Source organism: Chrysemys picta, chromosome 2, assembly GCF_011386835.1.
Source record: "Chrysemys picta bellii isolate R12L10 chromosome 2, ASM1138683v2, whole genome shotgun sequence".
NCBI classification, from domain to species: Eukaryota; Metazoa; Chordata; order Testudines; family Emydidae; genus Chrysemys; species Chrysemys picta.
In genome coordinates, this window is record NC_088792.1 from 96,686,640 (window position 1) to 96,698,989 (window position 12,350).

The 12,350-nt window shown below is 40.3% G+C and overlaps 1 protein-coding gene across 9 annotated transcripts in view; it reads left to right on the forward strand.

Annotated features, from left to right (window-relative positions):
- SUGCT (succinyl-CoA:glutarate-CoA transferase) overlaps nucleotides 1–12,350 on the forward strand; it is a 488,382-nt gene that overhangs the window by 94,071 nt on the left and 381,961 nt on the right. For 7 of the 9 annotated variants that reach the window (XR_010598405.1, XR_010598406.1, XM_065583830.1 and 4 more), the window contains exon 9: nucleotides 3,722–3,817. The exons of the other annotated variants lie outside the window; for them this stretch is intronic. Coding sequence is in view for 5 of the 7 variants with exons in the window: in XM_065583830.1 (XP_065439902.1) it covers nucleotides 3,722–3,817 (96 nt within the window). In the remaining 2 variants the exon portion in view is untranslated. The remainder of the gene's footprint in view (nucleotides 1–3,721; nucleotides 3,818–12,350) is intronic. 9 annotated transcript variants of the gene reach the window in all.

Here is a 12,350-nt window from a genome sequence, read left to right on the forward strand (position 1 = left end):
ATGTCCCCTCTCAGTCTTCTCTTCTCCAGACTAAACAAATCCAATTTTTTCAATCTTCCCTCATAGATCATGTTTTCTGGACCTTTGATTATTTTGATTGCTCTTCTCTAGACTTTCTTCAGTTTGTCCACATCTTTCCTGAAATGTGGCACCCAGAACTGGACACAGTATTCCAGTTGAGTCCTAATCAGTGCAGAGTAGAGCGGAAGAATTATTTCTTGTGTCTTGCTTACAACACTCTTGCTAATGCATCCCAGAATGATTGCTTTTTTTTGCAACAGTGTTACACTCATATTTAGCTTGTGATCCAGTCTGACCCCCAGATCCCGTTCTGCCGTACTCTTCCCTAGGCAGTCATTTCCCATTTTGAATGTGTGCAACTGATTGTTCCCTTCTAAGTGGAGTACTTTGCATTTGTCCTTATTGAATTTCATCCTCTTTACTTCAGACCATTTCTTCAGTTTGTTCAGATCATTTTGAATTTTAATCCTATCCTCCAAAGCTCTTGCAACCCCTCCCAGCTTGATATCATCTACAGACTTTATAAGTGTACTCTCTATGCCATTATCTAAATCCTTGATGAAGGTATTGAACAGAACTTGACCCAGAACTGATCCCTGTGAGACACCATTCGTTATGCCCTTCCAGCTTGACACTGCACCGCTGATAACTAGTCTCTAGGAATGGTTTTTCAGCCAGTTATGCACCGGTCTTATAGTAGTTCCATCTAGGTTGTATTTCCCTAGTTTGTTTATGAGAAGGTCATGCAAGACAGTATCAAAAGCCTTACTAAAGTCAAGTATACCACATCTGTACTGCTTCCCTCCTATCCACAAGGCTTGTTACCCTGTCAAAAAAAGCTATTAGATTGGTTTGACATGATTTATTCTTGACAAATCCATGCTGATTGTTACTTATTACCTTATTATCTTCTAGTTATTTTGCAAATTGATTGCTTAGTTATTATCTTTCTAGGTACAGAAGTTAAGCTGACTGATCTGTAATTGCCCGGGTTGTTCTTATTCCCCTTTTTATAGTTTACCCTTTTCCGATCCTTTGGAATCTCTCCTGTTTTCCATGACTTTTCAAAGATAATTGCTAATGGATCAGATATCTCCTCAGTCAGCTCCTTGAATATTCTAGGATGCATTTCATCAGGTCCTGGTGACTTGAAGACATCTAACTTGTCTAAGTAATTTTTAACTTGTTCTTTCCCTATTTTAGCCTCTGATCTTACCTCATTTTCACTGACATTCACTATGTTAGAAGCCAATTGCTATTAATCTCTAATGGGAGACTGGGAAAAATTGGAAGACACTGTAAATTTTTTTAAAAGCACACACACTCTCTCTCTCTCTTTCTCTCTCTCTCTCTTTTATAACTTCCAATACTTGAAAAATATTTGTTCTATGAAACTGATATTTGGGGTGGGGAATTGAAATCCTGGACCCATTAAAGTCAAAGGCAGAATCCCCAACGACTTCAGCAGGGCCAGGATTTAACCCAGAATGTCCTACCTAGAATTCAACAAGATAGTTTCCAGAGGGAAATATTAGTCCTGTGAGAAGTTAAATATGTGTGTGTAAAATAAGTCTTGGTTGCAAGCTTAATTGTCGTGGCCTGTATTATACATCTCACCTACAACTGACATGCAGACTCCTCTCGGGGTGAAACACTGCAAAAGTCTAACTTTGTACCATAACAGAACAAAACACTTTGGGACAGGAATATGGCAAGAATTCCATAATCATTTGCAATTGTAGGTGGAATTTTGCGAGGGAAATCGGAAAATGTCCAGAACACAGGGGCTAAAATACCTACTTTTCACAAGTCCTCAGAACATTGGTTTTATGTCTCATCCAAAAGACATTTGTAACAACACAGTGTTTCTTCACATGTTGTTGGGACATGAGTTGTGAACCAGAGGGAGGAGTACCACCTACTGAATCACCAGTGTCAATTCGTGCATCACCTAGGTTTTCCATGTGGGGAAGAGGGTCTCCCCTGTTGAAATACTGCTAGGTTTTGTTTACCTTTTAGACGTGTTGAGGGCACAGTCAGATGTAGTATGTTGCAGCTGAAATCTAGTTATGGTATCCTTTCTGGACAGCACATGGGTAATAAATACACAGTCTTTTACAAAATGTATAGAGAATTGTATTGTATTTGTAGCTGGATTTATGTGAGTGACCAAAGCTTTTTGGCAGGTAACTGAACACTCAGCCAGTTTATATTTTCCTATGTTTTCTGCTGGGCTGCATTATGAGCGAATTAGGGCTGTGTATCTCGCCTGGGCTGCAATTTCACCATTCTGTTGCTTCTCTTTAAATATAAAAGGACAAATACTAACTGTCCTTTCAGGGTGTGTGGGAAAAGAGGCAACTAGAAGGGTAACTGGGGAGAGAGTTGTGGCATCTTGCATCCAGGCACTCTATAATTCATGGTATTGCATAACATTATATTGGGTGGAGCTTGAGGTAAATACCATGGACTATGTGCTTTAGTGCAGACCATACCAATCCATTTGCAGCCCCTTTACACACCCTTCCTGTTTCTTCTCTTAGCTGTAATTTGTATGCGTAGTTGCAGAGGGCTCCTTGTCATTGGAATACAGACTCAAAATATATATAACCATTTTGAAAACAGTATTAATTTGCACATATCTGGGGAAGAAATCTGAAGAAAATCAAAATTTGGCCCAAAGAATATTATGCTCTATTGTCTAAAGTAAACAGTTGCTGTTAAAATGACTCATTATTAGTAATTTAAAGAGTATTTTTTGAAAAAGTTAGTCTAAAATTACATAGCCTTCACATTACCTTGATGAAAGTAATGTTCTAATGTATTGTTTGGATTGCAGACATATAGTTACAAACTTAATAGTCACATCCTGCATTCTTCCAATTAGTGGCAAATCTGCCATTAATTGCAAGAGAACCTCTGATTTTCAGGCAAGACCACATCATAGATGTTAACCTTCTCCCCCCTCCCCGCTAAAATACACTTTTGCTGTTATAAAGTGCAGATTACTTTCAGATTCACCCCCTCAGATTCTGGTCACTAAATTTAGCATGCCATATTTTTCAACTTTCTCTTTGAGTAACAACTTGATAAATCTTCTCATCATCCGATGGCAAATGATTTATTGAGGTTTGCTGCATAATTAATATTACAGCTCATGTGGTGAGTGGTAGAATCCTGAAATATCTTCTGTGGCTTAGCCTGTATAGTAGAAGGAGAAGGTTGGGGAAGAGAAAAGGATAATCCAGTGATAGGGAAAGGATAGTTTTGTGACTTAAGCATAGGAATGAGAGTCAGGAAATGTGGGTTTTATTCCCAGCTCTGTCACTGCTTCCTGTCTGGCTTTGGGCAAGTCATTGCAGCTTTCTTTGCCTCAGTTGATCATGCTGTAAAATAGTCATGATAATACTTCCTGACCTCACCGGGTTGTGTGATGCTTAGTTTGCCCAGGCTTTTAAATTACTTTGAAGTGCTATAGAAGCGCCAACAGTTGTTTATTGGAATTAATGGACACTGGTTACTTTGCCTGTTCATTGAGTAGCACTTACTCACACAAGTCATACTATTGGATATATGGAATCTATAAGAAATGAGAATTAAAGTAAGATGACAGTTGTCTGACAGACTGAAAAAAAAACAAAGAAAATGCCAGGAAAGATTGATGTCTCCCTGAATATTTGTCTTTTACCTCTTCTTGCAGGTTGCATGTCTTACCCATATAGCAGCTAATTACCTTAATTGCAAAATGGAAGCAAAGCGGTGGGGTACTGCTCATGGCAGTATTGTTCCTTATCAGGTAAGCAGATAACAGAGGATGTATTTTGTGCTTGTAATCTGTGGTTTTGTATAATATGGCATTGGGAAATGATTTACTCTTGCTGTGACAGTGTTCTGTAATGCATCAGTATCCGGATAGAACAAGGCTTTGTTGTTCATTTTAGATTTTGCATATTTCTTCATCAGTAGTAGATTAGTAACAGGACACTGAAAAAGATCAAAGGTGTCTGCTGAAATTGTATGACTTTAAAGCTTGATTGTTTTTCACCTGAGAGAGGCACTGAGTACAGCTATTTAAAAAGAAAAAAAAAGATGATTTGTATTGCTTGCTAATTATTGAACCAAACTTTATCACCACTGAATGCCAGTATCTTTTCCTTGTGTCTCTGTATGAGTGATATGAATGGGTTAGGTGGTCTAAAGGTCCCACAACATTTAGGTAGCTTCCACTGACTTTGCTAATAGCTTCTCTTATCTTGTGTATGTTTTGGGGGGCTGGGGGAAGAGGAATAAAAGCCCACGTGTGGCATTTTTTTTATTGGGAGTTCAGAAGCTGCTGGTATTTTGCTAGTGGTTGAAGATATTTGGAATAACACGATGCCATTTACATAAATGAGCACACTCTGATCTTTTTAAGAATTGCATCTGTCCAGTGCTGAGAACTCTGCCAGTAATCACAGAATAACCATTTGCTAGCAGATCGTTTACTTGTAGGGTGACCAGATGTCCCGATTTTATAGGGACAGTCCCGATTTTTGTGTCTTTTTCTTATATAGGCTCCTATTACCCTCCCACCCCTGTCCCGATTTTTCACATTTGCTGTCTGGTCACCCTATTTACTTGTCTTGGTGGCAGTACTAATGTGAAGATCAGCACTTAAATTTAATAAAAAGGATCTGCTGTCTAGGAACAAATTCTGTGGTTAAAGTGTGACTGTAGATGCGCACTGAGTGCTTGTGTGGGCTTGAATGGTAAGACTTTTCCCTGCACTCATCCACTGCAAATGGAAAATTTAAAAATAGAAATACAGGGATTTTTTTTTATGGATAAATCAACCTATCCATATATCAGTACAGCATTAGTACATCCATCTGTATTTTATAGAGTTAGGCCAAACCTGTAACTTTTGATCCAACTTGTTCTGAACTTCAGTTCATTTTGCTATGGGTTGGGTTAAACCTCATCGATACTGGGCAGTGTAACTATCACCCTTCATTTAGGATAGTTGTAAGAAGCCAATAAGCTCCTTTAGGTAACCAGGTAGCTGAAATAGTAGAGGCTTCCATTCTCAAAGACGGGCATATATCACAGCCTAAAACAAAGGCATGTGCAAGGCACAGATGGGTGGAGAGGTTTTGCTGGCTATTGTGAAGGTGGTATGTCTGTGAGAGGAATGGTAGAAAGAGCAGAGATGCTGAGAGACAAGGTAGCATCAGATGAAGCCTGAACGAGCACTGGGAGTATGGACCTGAGAAAAGCTAAGAGAGGGAGCTTTTGGGTAGAGTTCTGGTGAAAACGGGCTTAGAGCCATGAGTAAAGAAATGGTCTTTTGTTGTTTGATTTCTTTTGTGTTCAGGAAAACAGGACCTCGTACATTCTTTTAAAATAAAAAGTATCACATCAAAGAAACACCTGACTCCATCATCATTTTCTCCTCCTAACTGGAAAAAAACTTGCAAAACCCAAGCTAATTGGGTCAAAGGGGGCAGCAGTTAAAAACAAAAACCTGATCCAAACGACACTGGGTTTACTTAAGTAAAACCAAAACCTGACTATCTAAAACATTTTCTTTACCCTCCTGAGCTGGGATACTTTGGATAAAATGGAACTTGGATCCATTCACCTAGTTTTGCTCTTGCCTTTGCACAACCAAAACCTAACAGATCTTGAAAAAGAAACACACAAACATGGCTACAGAGCATAAAGACTTAAGAGAAGTTTTATTACCCCTCTTCACTTATGAGCACAGAGTTAATCTATTTAGGATGCAGTGATCATAGGATAAATATGGATTTTGTTTAAATCTAGTCTAAAATATTAGTGGAAGAGTTATATTCTGGTCTACTTTCAGTTTTTAAAAAGTATTTGGGGAATGTTCTTGTGGATTGACTGTATAATTATAAATAATATAATATTATAAGAAATCTTAATCTAATTAGAGTTCTCTATTTTTTGAGCTAGTAATTTTGGTGGGAGTGCTGTGGTTTTCCAGTGCTTTGGATGGATCATCTGCTAACTTTCCATTAGTGAACAACTATGGTTGTAACCATGAGAATTTTTACTTTCTAGAACTTTCCTTTGCATTTATATGGCTCCTTCCAGCCAAGGACTTCAAAGTGCTTTAGAAATATTAATTAATTATGCTTCTCAGCACTGCTGTGAGGTAAATTTTATTGCATATTATTTACAGATGGATACACTGAGACACAGGGAGGTTAAGTGACCCAGATTACACAGGTAATTAGAGCAGAGCTTAGAGTAGAACGCCAGAACCTGGATTTTTGATCCCCAGTCTTAACTATTAGAAATATTGCCTTTCACTTCCTAGAATAATATGCAAAGTTTTGAAATGTTAATCCTGCCAGAGAAATGTTTGTTTTCAAACATTTTGAGCTAATTAAATATAACTTGGTCAAATAATAAAAAGGCCATTTCAGAAAATTTCATTCTGTTTCAGAAAATCTGTTTTTTTTTTCTCAGAAAATCTGTTGTTATTTTTTTTCCCTTGGGACAGTGGACTTTTTAAAAAGATTTGGCATATGTGAGTCTTCAGACAGGCAGTAAATTACAAGTTTGAAGTGATGTGGCGTTTGCTACAGTACTTTAAAAATGTCAAAATGTTGTTAAATCATGGCAGATTAGGTAACCTTGGGAGTTTCTCTTTCAACAGATGTTGAGGATTTTAAAAAGCCAAAATGTAAACAATTTACAACATCTGCATCTCTATGCGTGACAGAATTCTGACCACAGTCACATCACAGTAATGACCAAAGCAAGCAGTATTTAATTAGAACATTTGAACGTGCATGTAATTAGCAAGTGTATTTGTGTTAATTGATGCCTGTGTATTCTAGGGCTTCTTCGATGAATGCATTCAGCTGTGTGTATCAAGTGTCCTCTTGATTCCTATTTCATTAGCCTGAAATCTCATGATTTTGGCCAGAGTATTCTTTGTCAGTGGTTTATTTGTTCCTATGTAGAGGGCCAAATTTTACTCTGAGTATGCCTGTGCAATCCTACTTCATTCAGAAGGGTGCTGAATTGTAACTCAGACCATAATTTGACCCCAAATGTGTGGTTTAAAAAAAAACAATCTTTCCCAATTATAATATATGGATAGACAATATTGTGTTATAATGTATGGTCTTCTAATTCTCAAACACAAGCTTCTTATAAATTTCTTCATAGTTCAATTCAATACAATTGAATGATTCACTTATTAATGACAGTGCTCATTAGCATACATCAAAATTATTCCTGGGAGCTAAAGAAGCGAGAGGCTTAGCTTTTCTCTTCTAAGCATGTTTTATCATTAGGAGTAGTTTGAGTGGGAAATATCTGGTAGGTCTTGATGGGTATAATATAGGAAATAGAGGTGAAAAGGAAAGGCATGCTATGTTAAATTTCAGAGCATTAACTCTCACACCTCCTTTCAGCCACTAATGAGATTTGGATGTTGATAGAAATGCTCCTGTAGTTCAAAAGGCAAAATGGTCTCTATTAAGGACAAGATAGTTCAGGCAGTGAGAGGTTTTTAAAACCACAGGTCACCCCCAAAGCTGAAAATAAAGGGCCCAGTCCTCATGTGATTTGATCCAGAGGTTTTTGTTTAGAGCCTTACAAGAAACTATGTTTGGCTTCTGAATGATTAACTTAATTTGTTTAAGTTTTCGTTTACCAAAGAGGAAGAGGGAGCAAAGGTGTTGGGAGGTAGGAAATATCAGCTGGATTTTTTTTTTTAAGTTGTATGTTTAAAACAATACATAAAATTTTTCAAAAATGATCTTAAGGTTCAAAAATCATTTTTATCTAATGAAACTATGGTTACATTTTACATTTTTTGTTGTGAATAAAGAATCCTTTCATGTTTTTTACTTGCATTAATGATCAACTAGGTAGAAAAGTGGGTGGCATCCAAAATTTGCTCCCTTCCTGGACTTTTTTTTTTCTTTTGTGGGTTTTTGTTCGTTTGTTTTAAATGTCCTATTAAAAATAAGCTATCCTATAGCAAGAGCTATAACATTTTTGAAGTCCCAGTTCCCAGATTGGGCCACAAATCTATAACAAAACAGAGGGCAAGAATGTTGCCACTTTTCTGAGTGGACATTGGTCAGTCTAAATGGGATTTTACTTGCATAGTTTGCACAGACAACAAGTGACCAATACAAGTGCACAGTTTGAGGGCAAACACATGTTGCCTTAAGGTTCCTCAGTTATTGTGTCCCTTTTGAGACCAGTTTGAGTATCTAAGCTCCGTCTTGCTTGCTTGCTGTCTACCGGCATCTTCATGGAATGGCTCTCTGAGCTCCTCTTCTGCTAACGGTCCCTCTCAAGGTGTCAGTGAGGCTCTCAATTATGTTTATTTAAATACTGATTTTATAATGCTAATCTGGAACCCTAGTTTCTCCACAGCTATTGAAGTGACTATACTGCAGACAAAAATTAAGATAATGACCAAGCTTATGGTGCTGCCAACACTCCAGTATTAGTATAAAGCCAGCAGACAATCCAAATAATAATCTTGAATCAAACCCTTCATTTGCTGCCCTTGATCCACTTTAACAGCTTGCAAAATGAGGTGCATTTTGCAGTGTACCAGGAAGACTAAAAAAATGCAGGCTCTAGTTGACCAAGGAGGGAAGTGAATTCCAAAGTTGTGAGAGCCCTTCCTGGGGAATGCTTTGCCATGAGCCCTCTCCCATTTAGACTGATGGGGTTCCAATTTGAACACCTCCATTGATCAGTACTGCAATAATATTTTATGGAGAGAGACTGTCTCTCAGCTGACCAGGTTCTAAGCCAGTGGTGGGCTACCTGTGGCCCATCATGGTAATCTGATTGCGGGCCGCGAGACATTTTGCTGACAATGACCATCTGCAGTCATGACTCCTTGCAGCTCCCAGTGGCTGCAGTTCACCATTCCCGCCCAAAGGGAGCTGCAGGACGTGGCAGCCAGCACTTCCCAAGGCCTGCCGCGTCCAGCTCCCATTGGCCGGGAATGGGAGCCACTGGGAGCTGCAGGGGGCCGTGCCTGCGGACGGTCAATGTCAGCAAAATGTCTCGCAGCCCGCAATCAGATTACCCTGATGGGCCGCAGTTTGCCCACCATTCTTCTAAGCTGTTGACGCTTTTATATGTTAAAGCCAAAACCTTGAATTCTATCCTGACACACTTAATGGCAACCAGTGCAGTTTCTGGGGCACTGATGTGATGTGTTCCCTGAATGAAGCAAATTTCAATATTTAGGCAGTTGCATTTTACACTAGCTCCAGTTTCCAAATTGTTTCACCATGTAGCATCATCATCATCATTATTATTATTATCTTTGTTACCATAGCACCTAGAAACTCTAGCTATGGACCAGGACCCCATTGTGCTAGGCACTATACAAACTGAAAATAAAAAGCCAGTGCTTGCCCCAAAGAGCTTACAATCTAAGTATAAGACAAGAGACAATTATGGATACAGACAGACCAATGTGGGAGTACAAGGAAGTAGGTCAGCATGTTAGACAGTCATATAGCCTCCTGATGTAGCATCAGCATTACGGTAATCTAATGTCAAAGGGGCAAAGACGTAGCTAATTGTAGCAATGGCTGTATCCAAAAAGAAAAGGCACACTCTTCTAGCCAATCTCAGATGGAAATGTGCCCTCGACCAGACATGTTACCAGAGTAGCCAGGAGTAACCAAGGATCTTAATAAAGCACCCAGATTTTGAATTTTTGTTGAAATGTATGAACTTTCTCCCCCAGTCAAGGTGAAAGATTTTTGCCGGTTCTAGCTGCTTTACCAAACTAATAATATTATCTAAGTCTTGTCTGGATTACACCTGAGATGTAGCCCACCACTGGGTCATTTGTTCCAAAGCACCTGCCAGGACAGATATGATGGAGATCTAAAGAAGCATGATATAAGTATTTAAATGATGCCTTTTAGCATACTTGTCAGCACTCCAATGGACCAGTGGTCACTCCAACTCTAACACTCATAGCACTCTGGCTAAAATCCTCATCCATAGGGAAACTTTCAGTGAAATATAGGCTCATTGTTCATGCCTTTATTGGTAAATGTCTCTGGAGTACCATTTGATCAAGTCCTTAAAGCTCTCCCAAAAAATTTAAAAAACAAACGAAAGAAATAACCCTCCACTACTAGATCTTATTTCCATCCCAAACCTGTCTTTAGATATTGTTATGTTTTCATTGTACAAACCAGGAAGAAGAGCAGCTTTTCGTTGCTACAAGACAAGGGAATCAGTAAGAGTATAAAGTAACAGAGGGTCCTGTGGCACCTTTAAGACTAACAGAAGTATTGGGAGCATAAGCTTTCGTGGGTAAGAACCTCACTTCTTCAGATGCAAGTCAGATGGAAATGTGCCCTCGACCAGACTGTAAACATTGTAAGAGTATGTTTACAATGAAGTGTAAGTCCAGAGTTTGAGCTCTGGCTCAAGCCTAACCATCCTTCTGTCTACACACAAATTGTGTTAACGTAGGGTTTGGACCCAGGATCCCACCGAGGTGGAGGGTCCGTGTCTGAGTCCAGCTGGGACCCAGGCTTCAAGGCCTATTGCATTGCAGTGTAGATGCAGCCTTGCTGGCTTCATGCTCTGGGAGTCCACCAAAAGTATTCCACAGTCCCATGGGCTGACTTTTTTTGACACCTGGACAGTCAACTTTGGTGGACAGTCAAGTTTTCCCACACTGAACCATAAACAAAGGACTAGAGCAGCCACATTTTAGGATGGCACTAGGAAGTTTGGGATATGGGTGGTTGGACTTGGGCCCACATAATGCAATGTAGAGAGTGGAAACCCAGGTTGGGAGCCAAGGTTCAACAATTCCTAACTTGGGGTTACAAGAGTGCAAATGCTCAAACCCTAAGTTAACAAACACACAGTCTGCTAACTCAGGTTTTACTGGCTCTGGTCTTACCCTACTGTCTAGACATACCATTAGAAGCCAGGGTTGCAGGGTGCTGTCACACACATATAGAGACTATTGCAGTCACTTTCATAGAATCATAGAATGTCAGGGTTGGAAGAGACCTTAGGAGGTCATCTAGTCCAACCCCCTGCTCAAAGCAGGACCAACCCCAACTAAATCATCCCAGCGAAAGCTTTGTCAAGCCGGGCCTTAAAAACCTCTAAGGATGGAGATTCCACCAGCTCCCTAGGTAACCCATTCCAGTGCTTCACCACCCTCCTAGTGAAACTATGTTTCCTAATATCCAACCTAGACCTCCCCCACTGCAACTTGAGACCATTGCTCCTTGTTCTGTCATCTCCCACCACTGAGAACAGCCTAGCTCCATCCTCTTTGGAACCCCCCTTCAGGTAGTTGAAGACTGCTATCAAATCCCACCTCATTCTTCTCTTCTGCAGACTAAATAAGCCCAGTTCCCTCAGCCTCTCCTCATAAGTCATGTGCCCCAGCCCCCTAATCATTTTTGTTGCCCTCTGCTGGACTCTCTCCAATTTGTCCGCAGCCTTTCTATAGTGGGGCGCCCAAAAATGGACACAATATTCCAGATGTGGCCTCACCAGTGCCGAATAGAGGGGAATAATCCCTCGATCTGCTGACAGGGCTGGCTCCAGGTTTTGCCACCCCAAGGGGGAAAAAAAAAAGCCAGAGTGCTGCCGCCGAAGCGCAAAAAAAAACACAAAAAAAAGGGCTGCCCCCAAAGGGTTGGAATGCCATCCCTTGAGAAGTGCCGCCCCAAGCACATGCTTGGAACGCTAGTGCCTAGAGCCGGCCCTGTCTGCTGGCAGTGCTCCTAGTAATGCAGCCGAATATGCTGTTAGCCTTCTTGGCAACAAGGGCATACTGTTGACTCCTATCCAGCTTCTCATCCACTGTAATCCCCAGGTCCTTTTCTGCAGAACTGCTGCTTAGCCAGTTGGTCCCCAGGCTGTAGCAGTGCATGGGATTCTTCTGTTCTAAGTGCAGGACTCTGCACTTGTCCTTGTTGAACCTCATCAGATTTCTTTTGGTCCAATCCTCCAATTTGTCTAGGTCACTCTGGACCCTATCTCTACCCTCCAGCGTACTTACTTCTCCTCCCAGCTTAGTGTCATCTGCGAACTTGCTGAGGGTGCAGTCCATCCCATCATGCAGATCATTAATGAAGATGTTGAACAAAACTGGCCCCAGGACAGACCCTTGGGGCGCTTCACTTAATACCGGGTGCCAACTAGACATTGAACCGTTGCCCACTACCCTTTGTTAATCAGTAAACCCAGTTTCACTTTTAAATCCAGAGGAGCATTCTCTCTTTAGTTTGTTGTTTAAGATCCATTTTCACGAGCAGTTACTACATAGATTTCCTCCA